The sequence below is a fragment of the Rhinopithecus bieti genome, unplaced genomic scaffold (genome assembly GCF_001698545.2).
Source record: "Rhinopithecus bieti isolate Rb0 unplaced genomic scaffold, ASM169854v2 scaffold_25396, whole genome shotgun sequence".
Classification (NCBI taxonomy): domain Eukaryota; kingdom Metazoa; phylum Chordata; class Mammalia; order Primates; family Cercopithecidae; genus Rhinopithecus; species Rhinopithecus bieti.
This window is the reverse complement of record NW_016812016.1, coordinates 800452-821462: the sequence shown is the minus strand read 5'-3', so window position 1 is coordinate 821462 and position 21011 is coordinate 800452. Positions and strand designations below refer to the sequence as shown.

The 21011-nt window shown below is 47.6% G+C and overlaps 1 protein-coding gene and 1 pseudogene across 5 annotated transcripts in view; one reads left to right on the top strand and one right to left on the bottom strand.

The window, feature by feature from the left end:
• BFSP1 (beaded filament structural protein 1) overlaps positions 1-21011 on the bottom strand; it is a 51184-nt gene that overhangs the window by 5867 nt on the left and 24306 nt on the right. For all 5 annotated transcript variants that reach the window (XM_017895506.1, XM_017895508.1, XM_017895509.1 and 2 more), the window contains 3 exons: positions 15831-15926; positions 12803-12895; positions 9703-9810 (listed from right to left, as the gene is read on the bottom strand). In XM_017895506.1, the coding sequence (XP_017750995.1) occupies positions 9703-9810; positions 12803-12895; positions 15831-15926 (297 nt within the window). The remainder of the gene's footprint in view (positions 1-9702; positions 9811-12802; positions 12896-15830; positions 15927-21011) is intronic.
• On the top strand, positions 17943-18472 carry LOC108544391 (ubiquitin-40S ribosomal protein S27a pseudogene; annotated as a pseudogene).

Here is a 21011-nt window from a genome sequence, read left to right as displayed (position 1 = left end):
TTTTTTTTTTTTTTTTTTTTTTTTTTTGATAGAGGATCTAACTTTGTCACCAGGCTGGAATGCAGGGATGCGATCACGGCTCACTGCATCCTCCACCTCCCAGGCTAAAGTGATCCTTCCACCTCAGCCTCCTGAGTAGCTGTGACTATAGGCAAGCACCAACACACTGGGCTAAATTTTGTTGTTGTTCTGGTAGAGATAGGGTCCTGCTTTGTTGCCGAGGCTGGTTTCAAACTCCTGGCTTCCTCCTCCCGCCTCAGCCTCCCAAAGTGCTGGAATTACAGGCATGAGCCACTGCACCCAGCCCTTCTTGCACTAATATCAGCACCCTCTGCAATTAACCCATAAGGAGGCCCACCCCAAAGGCAATCTGAAGACAAACCTAGAAAATAAAACAAAACCTAGGCCAGGTGGCTCACACCTGTAGGTAAAATAAAATGAAACCTAGGCCAGGTGGCTCACACCTGTAGGTAAAATAAAATGAAACCTAGGCCAGGTGGCTCACACCTGTAATCCTAGAACTTCGGGAGGCTGAGGCCAGCAGATCACTTGAGGTCAGGAGTTTGAGACCAGCCTGGTCAACATAGCAAAACCCCGTCTCTACCAAAAATACAAAAATTAGCCGGGTGTGGTGGCACACGCCGTAATCTCAGCTACTTGGGAGGCTGAGGAGGAGAATCACTTGAACCTGGGAGGTGAAGGCTGCAGTGAGCCAAGACCACACCACTGCACTCCAGTCTGGGCAACAGAGCGAGACCCTGTCTAAAAGGAAAAAAAAAAAACAAAAAACCTGCTATCCGTGGAATAATAATTCAAATAAAGTACATTCTTCAGACTTTAATGAATTAGCATAAATCCAATAGCCAAAAAATAAGGAAAAAGAAGAGCATACTGAATAGATAAGATGCTACTTTTATTGAAATACAGAGTGGGAGAAAAGTTTCCTTGTTCTCATTCAGTCACTGTGGTGCTTTGATTTTCTGCCGAGTTTGGATCGGCAGAGTTACATTTATGTTTTGGTAGCTAAGGTGTGTGTGTGTGCATTTGTGTACACATAAAATAATGTCAGAGAAATACATTAATCAGACCAAGTAAAAATTAAGGCAGGAAAATAGAAAGAGATAGTTTTATGTTCAGTGTAAGAACTTGTGATGATACATAAAGACCCATAAATGCTCAGTTGTGTGCCACATAACAGTACTGCAGTCAACAATGGACTGCATATAGGATGGTGGTCCCATAAGAGTATAATGGAGCTGGACAATTCCTGTCACCTAGTGACAACTGCAACCATTCTAGGGCCGTGGAGCCACACGTTCACTCACATGTCTGTGGGCATAACGCCGGCATAAACAGACTGGGCTGCCAGTTGCATAAAAAACTTCTAGCACACGCAATTATGTACAACACATAATACTTGAGGATGATAATAAACAACTAAGTTACTGGTTTATGTATTTACAATACTACCCTTTTTCTCATTATTTTGGCACGTAGTCCTACTTACAATGAGATGTTTCTGGTAAGACAGTGACGCCACATTACCCCAGCCGCAGCCTCCTGCAGCTCACATTTCCCACATCTCTTGATTGTAATATTTTCTCTTGTGCTTAAGTGTTATTACAAGAGTCAAGAAGCTTTAAAAAATGTTAAAAGTTTATAAAACAGAGACGAAGGTAGTCATGACTCTTTTCCAATCTCATTCTTGAGTAGGAAAGAATTTGACATGCATGGTCCTCAAAAACAAAACAACAAAACCACACTTCTACCTAGCGCAGCCCTTCTGGAACTCAGTGTGCACTGGAGCCGCCTGAAGGTGTTAAGAGCCTGGCTCAGCAGGGATGGGGAGCTGGAGACTCCGCCTTGCTCACCAGCGCCCACGTGATATTGATGCTGCCGGGCCACGGGCCACACTTTGAGTCACGAGGGGTGAGACATGCATCTATATTCAACCTCAGGTATGTCCACGACAGGCATTTCCTACATCCAGACCTAAATGTACCTACTGGACACCCTGGAAGATGATCATTGCCGTCAAAACCCAATTCTTCACTTTATACACTTTATGCCCTTGGATCATGAAATTCCTTAAGTCAAAATGTAGCTTTCAAAGTAGTTTGGCAAGATGGCTGGGTGTGGTGGCTCACACCTGTAATCCCAGCACTTTGGGAGGCCAAGGTGGGCAGAACACTTGAGGTCAGGAGTTCAAGACCAGCCTGGTCAACATGGTGAAACCCCATCTCTACTAAAACTACAAAAATTAGCCAGGCGTGGTGGCCGGTGCCTGTAATCCCAGCTACTCAGGAGGCTGAGGTACGAGAATCGCTTGAACCCAGTAGGCGGAGGTTGCAGTGAGCCGAGATTGTGCCACTGCACTGCACTCCAGACTGTGTGACAGAACAAGACTCTGTCTAAAAAAAAAAAAAAGAAAAAGGAAAAAAAAAAAGCAGGTGTTCAGCCATAGATCTGTTGCATCAGGAGGGAGGAGGAAGGGAAGAAAAGGTACACGTGCTAAGCACTTTGGGGAGATGTCTGTCCAGTCCACGTTATCCCTGCGTTTGATGTCAGCCCCACTCATCCACAGGCAGGGTAGCAACAAAGTGACGCCACTCTCCTGTGCCGAGTTACAGGACCAGGGGTGGGCCTGACCCAGGCTGGCCTGTCACATGTCTTCTCTCCCAGGAATCTGGAAAGGGGTCTCAGAAATCACAGAGTTTCGTGGCAGGTTCCAGACTACAGGGACACATGAACAGGTCTGAGGCTGCCGCTCTGGAATGGCGAGCTTTCATATGCATGGCAAAGTTGAGAAAAGTAATTATTTGGAGAGGAAGAGAAATGAAGCCAAAAGGCAAAGACAAACAGAAATTAGGCAGCCGTGATAAGAGAAGGAAGAGGAGGAAAAGGAGACAGACAGCAGCAGCCTCAGCTCCAAGTTCCTGGTTCCTAATTCCTGATGCACACCTCCTCTCAGATTTCATGCCCTGCCTTTTATACCCTGCTCCTTGGAAAAAAAAAAAAAACAGTACCTTTCCAGTGTAGAAACCTGGCAGACAGCACCTTAACCAAGAGATCAGAGTTAATGTCACGTCACCTATATGAGGACCCATCCACAAGATGAAATACTCAGGACACAGCGTCACTCCATGGGGGTCTTGCCAAGAACGCAGAACCTCCATCTAATCCTGAGAAAACATCAGGGAAACCCAAAAGGAGGGATGTGCCACAAAGCCACTGGCCTGGGTTCTTCCAAAGCATCACAGTTATGAAAGACAGAGAAAGACTGTGGACCATCCCAGTCTGGGGGAGACAAACAAGACATGACACCCAAATGTGAGTAGGATCTAGACCAGGAAAAAACATGAATGGAACAACTGGTGAGATTTTAGTACAGTCTATTAATAGGACAGGATCATTGTTAATTTCCAGGTTTTTATCATCGGCCCGTGATTTTGAGGAAGCTGGATGAGGGGTATATATTGGAAACTACTGTGCTGTTTTGCAACTTTTCAAAATCTAAAATTACTTCTGAATAAAACAAGAGTCTCCTTCCTGTTTCAGCTAGTGTGATCCGGTTTCTGTTCCTCCCAAGAAATCTGGATTCAAACAGTCACGTGTAATAGCAAATACAAGTCACACACACTAATGTCTGGTGCAGCCACATCTCACCCACACCAGAGTGTTTACACACTCTAGGAAACACCTCCAAGGAATATGGGGATTTAAAAGACCCCTTTGAGGCCCAAAACTTAAAGAAGCATTGGAATTACATGGTGAGGGAAGTGTGAGGGGCTGTAGAGAACATAGAGGAGCCATGTGTTAGGGGATGGGGCAGGAGGGCTCATGAGACAGACTATTCTCACTTTTATTTTTTGAGACAGGGTCTCACTCTATTGCCCAGGCTGGAGTACAATGCTGCCATCAGGGCTCACTGAAGCCTCGATATCCTGGGCTCAAGCGATTCCCACACCTCTGTCTCCTCAGCAGCTGAGATCACAGGTGAATGCCACCATGCCCAGCTAATTAAAAAAAAAAAAAGTGTGTGGAGACAAGGTCTAACTATGTTGCCTAGGCTGGTCTTGAACTTCTGGGCTGAAGTGATCCTCCCACCTTGGCCTCCCAAAGTACTGGGATTACAGGTGTGAGCCATAACGCCTATTATCTGTCACTTTTCTATGTTTGAAATCTTCCATAATAAAGAGTAAAAGAAAAAATTACATATGAAGAGAATGTACCCCAGACGACTGACCCAGGAGCTCTGGGGAGGCCATCCCCTTTGGGGGTGGGTTCCCCAGCCCAGAGCCAGGGTAGTGGCTCGTGCTGGTAAGTCCTAAGCTGGGCCAACTCACCAACCTCACAACAACCTTATCAGGGAGGGGCTGTCATTATTTCCACTTTACAGATGAGGAAACTGAGGCACACTGGCAAAGTGACTTGCCCATAAATACCACAGCAGAATTCGAATCTACCTGTACAACGTCTGAAACACCTCCCAGAACCAGGCCATCCCTACCCCGCACCTCAGCCTCCTCCCTGCTGCGGGCAAGCAATGTGCAAGCACACACACACACATACATATGCACACACACACACACTCCAGGGTCTCTGCAAACTCCCCATTCCCACACAGCAACAGGCCAGCACCAGCCTGTTCTCTCTGAAGACATGGGAAAGTCAGTGTGAGCCATGCAGAGACCTCTCCTTGCAGGTTTTCACTTAGCAAAGTTTTGAACTGTAAATAGAATCACAAAGCATCACAAACTGGGAAATGAGAGACCAGGAAAGTCACCTATGATCTTTTTACCCTACAAGTGGAGTGCAATCTTTTTATATCTCATGAAGTGGTGACTGTTATTTTGTGGTAGTGGTAGGGGTGGATGGGTGAGGTGTTTTCTTGGGTGTGCATTTGTGTTTGTTTGAGGAAGGCTGCATGTTTTAAAGGCTGGAGATTCTCTGCTGCAGCACTGTGGGAGGAGCTCCTGCCCTAGGCACCCCCACAGCCACCATCCCCCACGTGACCATGAGGCCCAGAGCCCTTCAACCCTGCACTGGTCGCAGATGCTCTACAGGATTCTGCTGAGTCCAGTGAAGTGATGACTTGGTTTATAAAACTGTACTGCTGTCTATATCAATGTGGTTTTTATAGCTCCATAATTTAAACCTTTCAGCAGAAGGAAAGGTGTTCAGGAAAACCTGTTGAGCCCCTCTCAGAAGCTCAACAGGAATGGAGATGCCTGTGATGACAGCCACCATGGCACGGCATCCACTGTCACCCAGCACCAACCTGGCCAAAGAGAGTGAGACACGGACCCTCCTCTAGAAGGCCACAGGCCAGCAGGGGAGGGACGTCCAGGGCATCTCGGAGGGAGAAAGAGGCTTCTAGGAGGAGGCAGGACCGGTCCTAGGAACTGAGGAAGGAAAGGGACTTCCAGAAAGGAGAGAAGGAATGAGCAAAGGGGCAGGTCCCAGAAACTGCAGGGGGAGTCAGGAGACCAAGGGAAGAGAGGTTGACCCAGGGTTCCTCCAAGAGTGGAGCCATGTGGCAACCTGAACTTTATCTGGAGCCAGGTGACTGCTATTTCTGCCTGGGCCGTTAGATTGCCTGGTTTACATCTGTCTCCCCACTGGGCTGTGAGCTGCTGAGGGCAGGACACAGGCAGAAGCCTGACGTGAGCCCCATCTGGAGGGACGAGCTCCCACCTCAGTCCTTGGGACCCCAGACAACTTTGGGTGCAAGGTCTTTTTTTTTTTAAAGGAAACGCATTACACACTGTCTTACACAAACTAAACCACTAGATGGTGCTAAGTGACTTTAATGAGAAATGAGACATGGGCGGTTCCCACTTTGCAATTTTAAAAAGTGACTTTCTTTACTTCCCTGTCACAGAAACTCTCAGTCCATGCAATTTAGGGAACTAGAATTACCTGTCCTTTCCTCTCCACCTGTCCGAAGTGCTTCCTCCAGGGCTCTTAGGGGTATATGTGCACTTATTTGAAGGAGAGGCTTCCAGCTCCAAGCCCAGGCACTGTTCTCCCATCCTCCGCCCAGCCTCTCCCAGACCGAGCCCGCAGAGCCAAGCGGAGGGCTTAAACAAGGCGCACCGCCCCACCCCAGAGCTCCTGAGTCAATGGTCTGGGGTGCCTGTGAATTTGCATTTCTGTCAAGTTCCCAGGTGGTGCCGCCGCTGCTGGGACGGGGACCTCACCCCGAGGACCCCTGCTGTGGAGAGTTCGGGAAGCTTCGAACGCCCTAACCATAGGCGAACCCGCTGCCAGGTCCTGGGGCTACCAGACGCTCTCCCTCGGCCCGCCCTCCACCGAGTTCCGGCCACAGTGCGGGCCCCGCCCAGAGGTGTGCGGTCAACATCTTCCTTCAGCTCTAGCTTAGCTGCTACATTAGGAAGCCACTAAAACCTTTAAAACCAGCAAAAACCCAGCCACAAACATTTGAAATGAGGCCCAAGCCTGGGACACAGGGGGACGGGGTGGAACATTCGCCCCCTCCCTGGGACCCGCCCCTACCCTGTGGTTCTCAGTGTGGCTCCTGGACCGGCAGCAGCACCATCCCCGGAACACCTGAACATGCAGCGTCCCGGGCAACACCCCAACCCCCTGAGTCAGGAGCGCCCAGGCACGCCCAGCCACGTCTGGGTTTTCATCAGAGCTAAGGAGGCAGAATTTTGGCCCCCATGACCGTTTCCCCCTTGGTGCTACACCCTTGAATATGTTACATGGCAAAAAGGGACTTTGCAGATATAATTAAGGTTCTTAATCAGTTACCCTTTTTTAAGGAAAGGAGTTTATTCAAAATTATCCCCAATCACAGGAGCCCTAAAAACAGAAGTCAGAGAAACGCATAAGTCCAACTCAATTAGATGAGACGCAGGAAGAGGGTTCAGAGTTCGCTGCCAGCTTTGAACATGGAGGGGCCTGAAGCCAAGGAGCATGGGCAGCCCTGACACCCACTCCTGACCAGCAGCCAGAAAAGAAGGAGGGTCCTCACTCCTGCCAAGAACTTCAATGAGACTGGAAGCAAATTCTCCCCCAAGAGCCTCTGGACAAGGGCCCAGGCTGGCCAACATCCTTCTTTCTACCTTTTAAGACCCAGAGCAGAGAAATCCATAGGACCCGCCCAGACTCCCCACCTACACAACTGCGATGACACAGGTGCTGTTCCAAGCCCCTGTTAGTGGTGACTCATCAAGACAGCAACAGAAAACGGACACAGCCCTGTTTCATCAGCCCTATGCTACAGCTTGTTACTGAACATAAGCACATCTGTCATTTTATACAAAATGATTCAGTAATATTTTGATAACTGTTTTAATATAATTAGTTTCTTTTTTTTTTTTTTTTTTTTTTTTTGAGAAGGAGTCTCACTCTGTTACCCAGGCTGGAGTGCAGTGGCTCAATCTCAGCTCACTGCAGCGTCAACCTCCCCAGGCTCAGGCAATTCTCCCACCTCAGCCTTCTCAGTAGCTGGAACCACAGGCATGCACCACCACGCCCAGCTAATTTTTGTATTTTTTGTAGAGATGGGGTTTCATCATGTGGCCCAGGCTGGTCTCAAATTCCTGGACTCAATCAATCCGCTCACCTTGGCCTCCCAAAGTGCTGGCATTACAGGCATGAGCCACCACGCCCAGCCTGGTTTCCTTTAAATTATCTGTACTTTATTTTATGCCTTTACCATCGTTTTTCTGAGAAGGGGTCTCCATCAGACTGCCAAGGGTGGCAGTGGAGGAGGCAGCACAGAAGAGACGCTTGAGACCCTACTTTAGAGACAAGGGCAGCAGAGAAAAGCCAGCAAGTCCTCCTGCAGCCACTAAGGACAGAAACAGGTGGCCAACCAGCGGTTTCATTTCACGTTCTCAGAAACCAGGTTAATCTGTTGTGAAATTTCTTATTTTGATACTCAACAAATACGTACATGTACATAGAAGAAAATTCTTTTTGTCCTGGAACTGGAATTTGCCATCTAGGCTGGGGTCCTTCATCTTTCTCAGTATCTCTAGGGCAGTGGTTTTCAACTTTAACACCACCGCCCCAGGAAAAACTGCATTTCTCATTGCAAGTCGTACACATCAGATAGATGTGTGTGTGTGTATTTCAACATATCCATATGGATGTAGAGATAAAACGAGGGCTTCACAAAACAAATCCTCCCTTTTGCTTGCTGTACACTCTGTTTTTCTTACTATATTTTAGTCTAGCATTTTGTTGACTTCCTTTTACATGCCAATCAATTCTACTGAGTTCATTTTACATCCAAAAATGAGTTGTCACTAGCCGTTTGGAAAACACTGGTCTCTAGGACCATGACTGGGCTTCTATCCATATCCCTATTCACATACACAGCACACACACACACACACAACACATACACACACCACACACTTCACATATGCATCCCACATATATCACACATACCACACATATCACACACACACCCCACATACACAAACACATACAACCCTTATTCTATCCTGTCAGAGCCTCAGAAGAAACCACACACGCCCCAGTCACCAGGATGACGCACACGGTCCCTGAGCCAGGGTTTCTCTCGCAAGAAGGAAGAGTTTTAAGGGCCTTACTTGGTTTCTCCTGCTGCGATCGTCAGCTCAGGGGACCACCACAGACCCGGGTTTGCTTTCCAGCAGCCCCTAAGAGCTGCTGCACTGTGAGTTTTGTGTGGTGCGTGCTGGGATGGGAATTAGGAGGTGAACTCCAAGGTACCAAAATGAAATCCTGAGCAGACATGGGGGCACTGGAAATCAATAAAAAGCGCAACATCTAGTTGTGGCTTCACATTTTTTCCCATTTTGTGGGCCCTGGCAGGGCAGAGACAGAGTAACACATAACGTCCAAATGGTCTGGGCTTTCTGAAGCATCCGATTTTTACACGTTTTGCTCTCTTGTCCCCATGTGTACTTGTTAAACCAAATGTCAACTTACATTTTGGTTTGGGAAACGTGGTTAGAAAGCCATACAAAGGTGCAGTATTTTAACCCAACCGTCCCCACAGAATGCCCTGCTGTAGGATAACGAGAAAGAAAGAGAACTGGAAGGAACCAAGGAAGATGAGCCAGGAAGTAGCCAAGAAGGCACAGGCCACAGGACAATGTGGGGCTTTTCTATTTTGTTTTCAAATTAAGCTTCACCCAAAAGGGGTGGGGGTAAAAATGTGAGCTTTCCACCAACACCTTTCTAACTAGAAGCAAACACTGATACAACCACTCTTTCCAGGTTGTAATCAAATTCCGAAGGAAAACTGTTACCATGAGAAGAAAAACAGAAGCACAGATTTGAACAAGTGGAGGATAAAAATCCCTACTGTGTCCGTTTCTTCTTATTCTTACAAAGCTTGACCTGGGCAAAATGAATGCATGATGTAGACACTGGGGCAGCCTAAGCCTCGAAGGGGAGGGCATGACTTAAAGGAGTCCCAAGGGGCACCTCTGAGGGGCCAGGAATGAGCGTGACGCCTGTGTTCACTGGCTCAGGACTCTCCCTTGTCCTGGAAAACTCCTCAGTCCAGGGCAGAGCAGAGCGCTTGGTCACCCACTCCGAAAACCCCGTTTCTGCCAGGAACATAGGATATGTTCAGCATGTGACAGCTCCTCAAGCTGCATGCGTGTGCTGCATGTAACGCCTCCATAAAACATGTGGGAAGCCCCAATGCGCATGCGGCAGACTCAAGCGTACCTGGGCCTGCAGCTCCACTCTCTGCGCCTGCAGGTGGGCGAGCACCTCCCGGCCCTCCTCCAGCTGACTCCGCAGGGCGGCCACCTCCCGCTCCGTCAGGAGCTTCTCCTGCACAGAGAAGGCCAGAGTCAGAGTCACAGGACATGCAGAGAGGAAAAGGGCAGAGAAGGTGTGGGGCCCTGGTATGGATGGAATATCCGTGTCCCCCTGAATTCTGTGTTGAAGTCCTAACTCCCAAGATGAAGGTTTCAGGAGGTGGGACCTTTGGAAGGTGTTAGGGTTAGATGAGGTCATGAGGATGGGGGCGCCCCATGATGTGATTAGTGTCTTTGTAAGAACAAGAAGAGACACCAGAGCCCCACCCCGCCCCTGTCTGTCACATGAGACAAAGCAAGAAGGCAGCCATCTTCAAGCCAGAAAGAGAGCCCTCTCCGGACACCAATTCTGCTGGCACCTTGATCTTGGATTTCCAGACCCAGGACAGTGAGAAATAAATGTCTGCCTGTCAGCCCTCCCGTCTATAGTATCCTGTTATAGTAGCGTGAGGAGACTAAGCCAGGCCCACAGTGCAGCCATCAATGGCTTTTGCTTTGTCTTCAAAGTCTGAACCTCCTTGGGAGTGTGAAACACCGGGACCAATTACCAGGAGACCAGAGCTTAGACCTGGCTGTGCCGTGAACCTACTAAGAGACTCTAGGAAAGACATTTGACTCGCAAAGCCTCGTTTTCCCTTCTGTGAAAAGGAAAACCTGGAATGCACACTCTCTAAGAAAATGAAGGTTGGTTGGAGCCGCGAGCCACACACTGTGCTCAGATGTCAGCGCAGCACAAAGCAGGAACCATCAGCCCCAATGGGTGAAAGAGAAGTGACGCTCCAGGGAATGGCTGGAAGGAAATCCTCCAACCTCTCCACACTCTGCCACGCAAGTGCCTCTCTCCTGACCTGCCTTTCCACGTTTATTCAAACATATTCAAACTGTTTCACAAAGGCCTGACTGCTCAAGACCCAGGCCTTCTGACACAGAGCACATTGACTCGAAGCCACGCAAAATCAAACACCAAGTCTACACTGAGGGTTTCTGCGTCCGAGCCCATGCATGGAAGGCAGCCTCTGCTTCAAACACCTTACAAAGTGGCTGCAGCAGTGACACAGACATACAGGAAAGTGACTGTCTAATTTGACTGTAGAATTGCTAAACGAAGACTCATAAAGATGTGATGCTTTCTCAATTGGTGCTTCTCCATCCTGAGCATGCCCACGAGTCCCTGAGGATCTGACTAAGATGCAGATTCTGCCTCAGTGGGTCTGAGGGTGGGCTGGACACTCTGCACATCTCACAAGCCCAGGTGATGCTGATCGATGACATCAAAGTCAGTCCACTGTCTGTGTACTTATGACTTAGAAGGGTCTTATTACAAGGGAATGGACGATACAATTCAAAAGGTATGCTCGGATGTAAAACACCTTTGAGTTAGAGGACAAAAGTGGGTTTGAAAAAATAAAAATAACATCTCTGGAAAGGGATCTCTGGCAAAGAAGATTAAGACTTCCAGAAAAGCATTTTTAGGCCTTAGTAGCAACCTCGGTTACATCCACTAAGGACAACAGGATCCTGAAACGGTAATTGGTGGGCAATTCGGACAAAACTATCCTCATGAATGCCAAAAAAGGTAACTTTCCTGTCTGTTAGATGATACTTTGCAGGGTTCAAAAGTGTCTTCTAAAGCAAATTTGGGGATTTCTTTAGCTTTGTATAAAATAATTAAGATGAAAAAGTTCAGACAGCCGGTGACTCCAGCCCATGGGTTCCGCAGCAGCTTGTCTGCATGCTGCTCCTGGGCAGGCCCCACCTCCTAAGCAGCCCATTCATTGACTTGGAGCATGACCTTAGCACACATCTAGGCAATTGCAAGTGTCACCAGGGTTGAGAGCCACCATCCTAGGTCATCCTTGCAAAAAGACCCAGAACCTTATCTCTTGCCCAATCCACCAAACCCTGTACTAGCCTACCACAACCTCTGGAGAAGGGACACTGTAACATTTTTATTTTAATTTGCATCATATCCAGTGTTTTGGGGTTTTTTTGTTTCTTGTTTGTTTGTTTGTTTGTTTGTTTGGAGATGGGGTCTTGCTATGTTGTCCAGGCTGCTCTTGAACTCCTAGCCTCAAGTGATCCTCCCACCTCAGCCTCCTGCGTAGTTGGGATTACAGGCACGAGCCACCTCACTTGGCACCAGTCTATTTATATATATATCATGCTATGCATCACAAAATTCCATAAACCATATTAGGAAAAAAAACTACTATCCTGTTGAGCAGCTAGAGAGCTAAATGAAGAAGGAATTTGGAACATAATATCGGAAATAATTTTTCATATCCAAATCTTTAGTTTTTACAAATCGGCTTCAACAGTCTCTATCCTTTCCCACTAGTTTCCATGCCACAGGCTCACATAATCATTAGCAGAGCTCCGTCTTGAAAATATATTCACTAATTATCTGAGATTCTCTGTATTTTAAATTCATTAACAGATTGATAGGGAGAATAAGGAAACAAACCAATTTTTTAAATGGGCAAGAGGCTTCAGCAGATACTTCCACAAAGAAGCTATCCGGATGGCAGATGACTGCACAAAAGGATGTTCAGCTTCCTTAGTCATTAGGGTGTGCAAATTAAAACCACCACCATTAGAAGAGCAAAGACACACTAAAAAGCTGACATATCAAGTGCTGACAAGGACAGGGAGCCACAGAAACCCTCACGCATTGTGAGTGGAGATGCAACAATGGCACATCGCTTTGGAAAGCAGCTTGGTCATTTCTTATAAAGTATGCAAGGAAGAACAGCTCATAATTCTCAAGAGAAAATACCGAAGAAAATGGTCAAGGACGCAGTTTACATCCTCATGTGTCTAAATATTGGCATTTACAGTACAAGAAAAATATCAGAAGAACAAACTTCAGATGAGGATACAAGGCAGGAGTGGGGAGTGGACCCTGGTGGTCGCCCTCACAGTCCAACCTGTGAGCCCTTCCCTGGGAGTCTGCAGATACAGCTTCCCGCCAGGGCTGGTTTGCCTTTTCCTGCTCCAATTCTTACCTCCCTCATCCCACTCGTCACAATGGATGCTGGAGGAGTGGTGTGGATGATCTGCTGCAGGATGCTGATATAGGTCTGAACTTCCAGAAGATTCTGTTAGGGGAGGGAAAGCATTCTCGTTATAAGTTGAGCTGTGCTGGTTTTTCCTTCTAGTACTAGATGAGCACAGGAATGGACACTTCCACATGCTGCATCATCACATACGGGACAGACCATGACCAGGTTCAGGAGGAAGAAGAGACTGATGCATTTGCTGCCATCGGTGGGCCTGCCCACATGTGCACCATGCTCATTCCTGGCCCCTCAGTCTCCTTTAATCTTCACAAGAACAATGGGGCAGATGAATAAACTAAGGCTTGCTTTATTTCACCGTTTCTCTTCAGCTACATTGGTGCATTGGTCTTCACAAAGTCCTGGGTGGCAGAGGCACAAAAAACAGAGGAGAAAGCCAGCCCTCACCAGACATGGTGGCTCACACCTGTAATCCCAGCACTTTGGGAGGCCAAGGCAGGTGGATTGCTTGAGCCCAGGAGTTGGAGACCAGCCTAGGCAACATAGTAGGACCTCATTTCTACAAAAATGTTTAAAATTAGCTATGTGTTGTGGTGTGCACCTGTGGTCCCAGCTACTTAGGAGGCTGAGGTAGGAGGATCACTTGAACCTGGGGGTGGGTGGAGGCTGCAGCAAGCTGTGATCACCCCACTGTACTCCAGCCTGAGTGCTAGAATGAGACCCCATGTCAAAAATAAATAAGTTAAAAGGTGCCGTGGAGGGCACAAAGGACCCTTTCCAACACCGGCAGTGTTTCAAAGAATGGGCTTTGGTCAATCAGGCCTGGACTAAAAGACTTACTGGCTATGTGTGACCTCAGGCAAGCTATTTAAACCTCCTAAAATGCAAGTTCTATAAAACAGGGATAACTATATGTAGGGATGCCTGATCCCCTTTACCGGCCAGTGCCCCTATCCCAAGCTCTGTGAGTAACAACAAATGACACAGCCCTCTGCAGAAAGCAGCCCTTGATCAACAAATGGTCATCTTGTCTAGGAAGCCACCAGGCCCTGCCTTATCCCCAACCCAGGCCAATGACTGATGGCACGGGAGTACAAAAGACCAACTCTCTCGACTCCTTGAGGGACCTGGCTGTGGTGTAATTCACAGAGCTTCCCGTGAGAACGCCACAGCTGGACTCCAGTTGAGGACACGTCCTTGCTGTGCTCCCTGCCCTGTCCTGCCCCTTTCCTCCCCTTCTCCTCAGAGCCCTCCACTAAGACATCAGCGACAAAAAATCACTACCTAGAGCTCTGCTTATAGGGAGCCTGACCTGAGCACTATTTCACGAGGCTGCTCTTAGGATGTGGTGAGATACTGCAGGGGAGCCTCACAGTGTGAGCTATCATCATCATCATCATCATCAATATCATCCTAAATGGCCTGGAAGAATTCTTTGAGCTACTTCAAAACTGTCCCCGGCACTGTTCCCAGGATTCCATCAAATAGAGCAGAAGCAAGGAGGTGGGTGGGGAGGAGGAAATGGCTGGGCCTAATGGAAAGTTGGAGGGACCCTGATTGGAGCAGACAGGGCTGGTGTACGGATGCAGGTACACACTGAGGTAGGAAGGGAACTGCAGGTTCACTGAGCACTTGCCAAGCTCCAGGTTGTACCCATGTTCCCACATTGTCTTAGTTTGGGTTTCTGCAGAAGCAGACACTGGGAGAGGGATCTGAGTATAAACAGTTGACTGGGCAATGATGCCAGGAAACATGATGGATGGAGTGGGAAAATGAGGCAGGGAGGGCGGTCAGCGAGGGCTATTACCAGTGAGTCACCACTGTGAGCACCTGGAGCTCAATCCTGGTGAGGATCTCTGGGTGCCAGTGCAGAACAAAAGCCTCAGAGTTGGTCTACAAAGGCGAGAGGGAGCTGGGGTGTTTATACACCAACTCCCATCAGTTCCGGTTGAGGCTACTCCCTGCTCCTGGGGACAGGAGTTCCTCAACACCCCACTACAGGTGGAGCAGCCTCCAGCTGCTTGGAGAAAGTCCTCAGGCAAAGCTGCAGGGATGGAGTGGGAGGACGCCAGAGTCCCTGAAGAGGGAAGCCCTGAGGCACCCACAGGTCTGCTACACTACTTCACCCACACCACTGCTGGGAAGGAGAGCCTGCATTTGCATTTTGAAGATGAAAAAGCAGCTCAGAGAGGTTAGGCCACTCACCCATGGTCAAACAGCTGCAAGATCTGATCTTTCAATTATGCCAGGGCCCACCACAGTCAGGCCTGTGAGGAACTGCTGGAGGCTGGGGGAATCTGAGCACTGCAGGAGAGGAAGCTCCTGAATAATGTGCTCCTGCAATTAACGGGTTCAGAGGCAGGGCGAAAAACAAGCCTTTTTTTTTTTTTTTTTTTTTTTTTGAGACGGAGTCTCACTCTGTCCCCCAGACTGGAGTGCAGTGGTGTGATCTCGGCTCACTGCAAGCTCCACCTCCCGGGTTCACGTCATTCTCCTGCCTCAGCCTCCTGAGTAGCTGGGACTATAGGTGCCCGCCACCGCACCCGGCTAATTTTTTGTATTTTTAGTAGAGACGGGGTTTCACCGTGGTCTTGATCTCCTGACCTTGTGATCCGCCTGCCTTGGCCTCCCAAAGTGCTGGGATTACAGGCGTGAGCCACCGCGCCCGGCCGAAACAAGACGTTTTAATGTATCTTCTGAGCAGAAACAGTTGATGGACTGTCACTTAATGAAGACGGATCTATATAAAATCACTTTGTAAATTATACTGTACAATATAGATACTGGTTCGCAACACCACGGCCCTCAAACCACACCCACTACTGCCCACTCTTCAAAGCAGGTCTGGCTCATTAAGCCCTGTCCAGTGACCAATTCACCCCTATTTGGTTCAAGGGAAAATGCACAAAGGTATACCACTCTCTAGCAGTCTGTTTTCAGCCACAGTACCCCGGGCATATCTGATCAAACCCAAACTGGGTTTTCTAGAGGAAGGGCTTCAAGGGGTCATGGTTACCTTCTTGTGCCTGTCCTTCGCCGCACTGATATCGTCTTGCAAAAATTGGGCTTCCAGCTGAAGGCGCAGGTTATGCAGCAAGGCTTCATCAGCTTCCTGCAATGAGAGCCACATATCCCTGGCCACAGGCACCATGGAGCATAGGGGTAAAGCTAGCCGGGTATATGAGCACACAGACCACCTGGGAGCTTACTGAAATCCAGACTCTGATTCAGTAGGTCTGGGAGGGATCTGAGATTACGCATTCTAGCAAGGCAATGGCTTAGCCCATTGGACCTGTTCTAGAACAGCAGTTCTCAACAGAGGGTGATTTTGTCCCCAGGGGGACATTTGGCAGTGTCTAGAGACATTTTTAGTTGTCACCACTTTAGTGGTAGGGTCCTTGTATTGGCAACTAGTGGGTAGAGGCCAGGGATGCTGCTAAATACCCTATAATACACAGGACAGCATCCCCCCACAACCCTGCACACAAGGAATTCCCTTGCCTAAAGGGTCAATACGGCCAGGGTTAAGTAACCTTGATCTAGAAAGATCGGAGCGCTAGGTATATTTACATACCAAATAAAGTTAATATTTAAGTAACCTCTGTATTTGTTCTATATCTCATCATCAGTGAGTTGGGTTTCTAAGACTGAAAGAAAGAGTTTTCCCTTAAATCCTGAAATCTGTATTCTAGTAGTTTTCTCCCAAGGACTATTAACATTTACCCTGAGAAGATGCATCTTTAATACAAAAATGCATTTTTTAGAATGACTGGTTTGTGAATAGCATTTGTTCCTCTAAGGTTGGAAACTACACTGATCACAAAAGGTTGAAATTTCTCAGGAAACTTTCTGATAATTCACTGGCTCTTACCTTATTGATCTAGTTTGAATACACCAGATAGGTATGAAAGAATTATTAATGCTCTTAATAAGATTGTGCTACGATGTCCAGAAGTGACTTATATACTTCGGCATCTTCAGTGTGATATTACAGGTGAGCATTACTTGGATTCGTCAGGATTCCCCACTCTCCCAAGATACCTCTGCCATGCACACCTGCCAACACCTGAGGCCTTGGGAAGTGGATTTTTACTGACTTATTAGTGACTTGCTAATAAAATAATGAATATTAGCAATGGGCTGTCATTAATCAAGGGGGACACGTGATTTGGCTAAAATATGTAAGAGACACTGTCCACGCTCGCATGAACAGAGTTATGACAGTCACGATATGTGGACTGGCCATGAGATGTAGAGACACTCCCCACCCTTGTGCTACTAGGGTTTCAGTTCTGGCAAGGCCTTGAGACTGTTCTCTTAAGAAAGGCACTTGGGGCCAGGCACAGTGGTTTACGCTTGTAATCCCAGCACTTTGGGAGGCTGAGGCAGGTGGATCACCGGAGGTCAGGAGTTCGAGACCAGCCTGACCAACATGGAGAAACTCTATCTCTACTACAAACACAAAATTAGCCAGGCGTGGTGGCACATGCCTATAATCCCAGCTACTCAGGAGGCTGGGGCAGGAGAATCGCTTGAACCTGGGAGGCAGAGGTTGCAGTGGGCCAAGATCACGCCATTGCACTCCAGTCTGGGCAACAAGAGTAAAACTCCATCTTGAAATAGATAGATAAATAAATAAATAAATAAGGTACTTGGTTCCTCAGTTGCTCCTGTGAAAGACCACTGGTGTAGCAAGATTTCTGATTGTCTGATGCTGACAAGAAGGATCCTGAAATTCTGACTCTATTGTAGCCTCTGCCTTAAATGAGCTTTCCATGCAAAGTGTTCTCTTAGCACCTAAGACACCAGAGCTGACACTTCATGGAGCCTACACAAAAGGCTGTATGGACCCTGCGGGGGCCTGCATCACAATAAATGTTAATATTTAACAAATCTCTCTCTGTGTAAATTTGGTCTGAAGCATTAGCAAGATGGTAGGGGAGTGGCCAACCCTCATCCAACTCAAACTTCTGAAGCTCTTTTATCTATCCAAGAGAACTGAAGATTTTATCTTGCACAACTTGAGAGTTGTATGAGATCAAATTAGTTAATGTGCAACCCTTAGGAATATATCTTAAAACATTTCCTTCCTTTTCGATCAGCCATCTGTAGTGAAGCCGCCACCAAAATGCAGATTTTCATGAAAACCCTTATGGGGAAGACCATCACTGACCTCGAGGTTGAACCCTCAGATACGACAGAAAATGTAAAGGCCAAGATCCAGGATAAGGAAGGAATTCCTCCTGATGGGCAAAGACTGATCTTTGCTAGCAAAAGCAACTGGAGGATGGATGTACTTTGTCTGACTACACATTCAAAAGGAGTCTACTCTTCATCTTGTGTTGACACTTCATGGTGGTGCTAAGAAAAGGAAGAAGTCTTAACACCACCCCAAGAAGAATAAGAACAAGAGAAAGAAGACTAAGCTGGCTGTCCTGAAATATTATTATTAATTATTATAATGTTATAAATATTAAGGTGGATGAGAATGGTAAAATTAGCCACCTTCATCAAGAGTGCCCTTCTGATGAATGTGGTGCTGGAGCGTTTATGGCAAGCCACTTTGACAGACATTATTGTGGCAAATGTTGTCTGACTTACTGCTTCAACAAAGCAGAAGACAAGGAACTGTATGAGTTAATAAAAGACATGAACTAACAAAACAAACAAACAAAACATTTCCTTTTGCGTTTCCTCCTGCCTCAGCCTCCCAAATAGCTGGGACTACAGGGGTGTACCACCACGCCCAACTAATTTTTGTATTTTTAGCAGAAATCGTGTCTCACTATGTTGGCCAGGCTGGTCTTGAACTCCTGACCTCAGGTGATCCAACCACCTCGGCCTCCCAAAGTGCTGGGATTACAGGCATGAACCACCATGCCTGGCCAACTTTAAACTTTCTAGAAGTAGCCACATTAAATAAAATAAAAAGAAACAGGTGAAATTAATTTTAATAATTTATTTTATTTTACCCAGTATACCCAAAATATTATCATGTCATCATGCAATCAATAAGTTAGTGGTGAGATATCTTCCATTCTTGTTTTCAGATGAGGTTTTTGAAACTGTTGTGTATTTTACACTCATAACACATCCCAATTCGAACTCCCAACATTGCAGGTGCTCCACAGCCACGTGGGGCTGGTGCCTGCCATACTGCATGGCATGGCTCTGTGGGAGCAATTTTCGGCAATGGAAGATCTTGTTTCTCCTCAGTGCTCCTCCAGGTTTCTGCTCCAGGGTGAATCCCCAGGTAAGGAGCCCTCAGCAGAACGGGGAAGGACACCAGTGTCCAAAGTCGTTCCTCACCCTCGCCCCTGGACTCTCCTGTCTAGTCTCTCCAAGGCTCCTCCTGATTCCTGGCCCTAGCACCGGGCCCCTGCTGCCACCAGCACCGCTGCCCACGGGGAGAAGAAAGAGCTTCTGGGAAAACTGCTCCCTTCAATAAATCTACACATGGTCTGAAGTTTTTTAGGTTTTTTGTTTTAAATCAGAAATAGAAGAATGAACCAAATTACAAAAGGGACACATTTTCCAGATCCAGGACACTGAACTGTCCAAACTACAAGAATATGAAATCTAACTATGGGACTTAGCTTCTGAGCTCATTCATGTGTTTAATTAATTAGCCATTGACCTTTAAAGAGCTCTGCCTTCAGAGGGTTACCATTCTGGGCCCTTAATGATGAGTCCTCACACCCTGCAACCCAGGGACGACAGTGAGGGAGGGTCTAATGAAAACTCAGCTGTAGTGTTTCTTCTTCCAGAAGGCGTGCGCTACCCAGCCCGGGGCGGTCAGACCCAGACTGATGCACTCCTGCAAATCGAGGCATTCCTACCCCAGGGGAAGCAGGTAGACCCCTTGGAGATCCTGGGGCCTGGTCTTCTGAAATACCCAGAAGTATTTCACAAGCTTGGGAAGCCTTTTGTAAGAGAAATGGTGGAAAGGGAAGCCTGAATCTTTCCAGCAACAGAAAAGGGTGGAGGATTCAGAAAGACCTGGGTAATTTGTAAAAATACAAAAAAACAACCAGACCTCAGCAAAGACAGAAACCAGGGCAGTCTCAGGAATCTAAGTAGCAGGAGTCAAGGACCTGTGCTCAGAGTGACCCAGCTCTGAATCAGTTCATCCCTGCATCCCTCCCTCAGGAGAGCTGTGATTGGCCAGCACAGGTCACATGACCACCATCTTGCCTGACAGCTGGACCACATGATGGGAAAGAAAATCACAGTGTTCCCGGAGGCACCCCACTCCCTTCAAAGGCAATGGTTCCTTGTGGAGTGAGTCTCAGCCCCGGGGATGGGACCACACCCTCAGAGAGGCCTGGCTAAATCTGCACCCGAGGTGCAGGAGTATTGGGTGGATGTTGTTCTATCTTCCCTCTGCCCATCTTAAGACTGCTGAGGATGGGGTGGGGTACAGAATTCTCAATCACTCTTACCAAAATGCATCCATGATTGAGCCACAAAGCTGAATGACTGGAAACAGGGCTTCAAGGACCCTTTGTGTGATTATTTATAAGGAATCAACCATTCTAAATTTTAGAAATAGAAGGGACCCTAGGGGTCACTGGTCCTCAAACTTTTGTTAAGCCACATGTGCCATCCTTTGAACAAAGCAGTCCATGAAAGCCACTGTACTGAAGCAAAACCAAGGGGCCACAGGCATCCCCCTTGCTCAGCTGCCCTCTTCCCTCAGAGACTCTTCAAGCAACTCCATGCAACATGAGGGCTCTGCCAAATGCACCTTGAAGTCCAGAGCCTCCCTCCATGTATGCGAGACTGAGGCCAGACCGATGCAGTGCGTCACTGAGCTCGTGAATGGAAGTTAGTGGAAGATAATGGGCCTGGAACCTGCCATGGGCTTCTCTCTACTAGCCAAGAGCTGAGTGCTAAGCCCTGACTCCATCCTTCGAGGTGCCTGTCATTCTTCCCCACCTCCCTCCTAGGATTGTGCTAAAACCACCAGCACTGGGTCCCATCAGTTAAATCTTTAAAATTGCTCATAGTGATAGTAAAAGGCCAGTCAATAGTTATTCTTAAAATAGGGATTAAGCAGATGTTTCTGCAAGCACACTGTCCTGCTTTGAAGATAATCACCTGATAAGCTGACCCGAAAATCCCCAAAGGTGAGTAGGGGCCACTGGAATGTACAGTTGCTGATACATTGAGGAAAATTTGTTTGGGAAATGTTTTC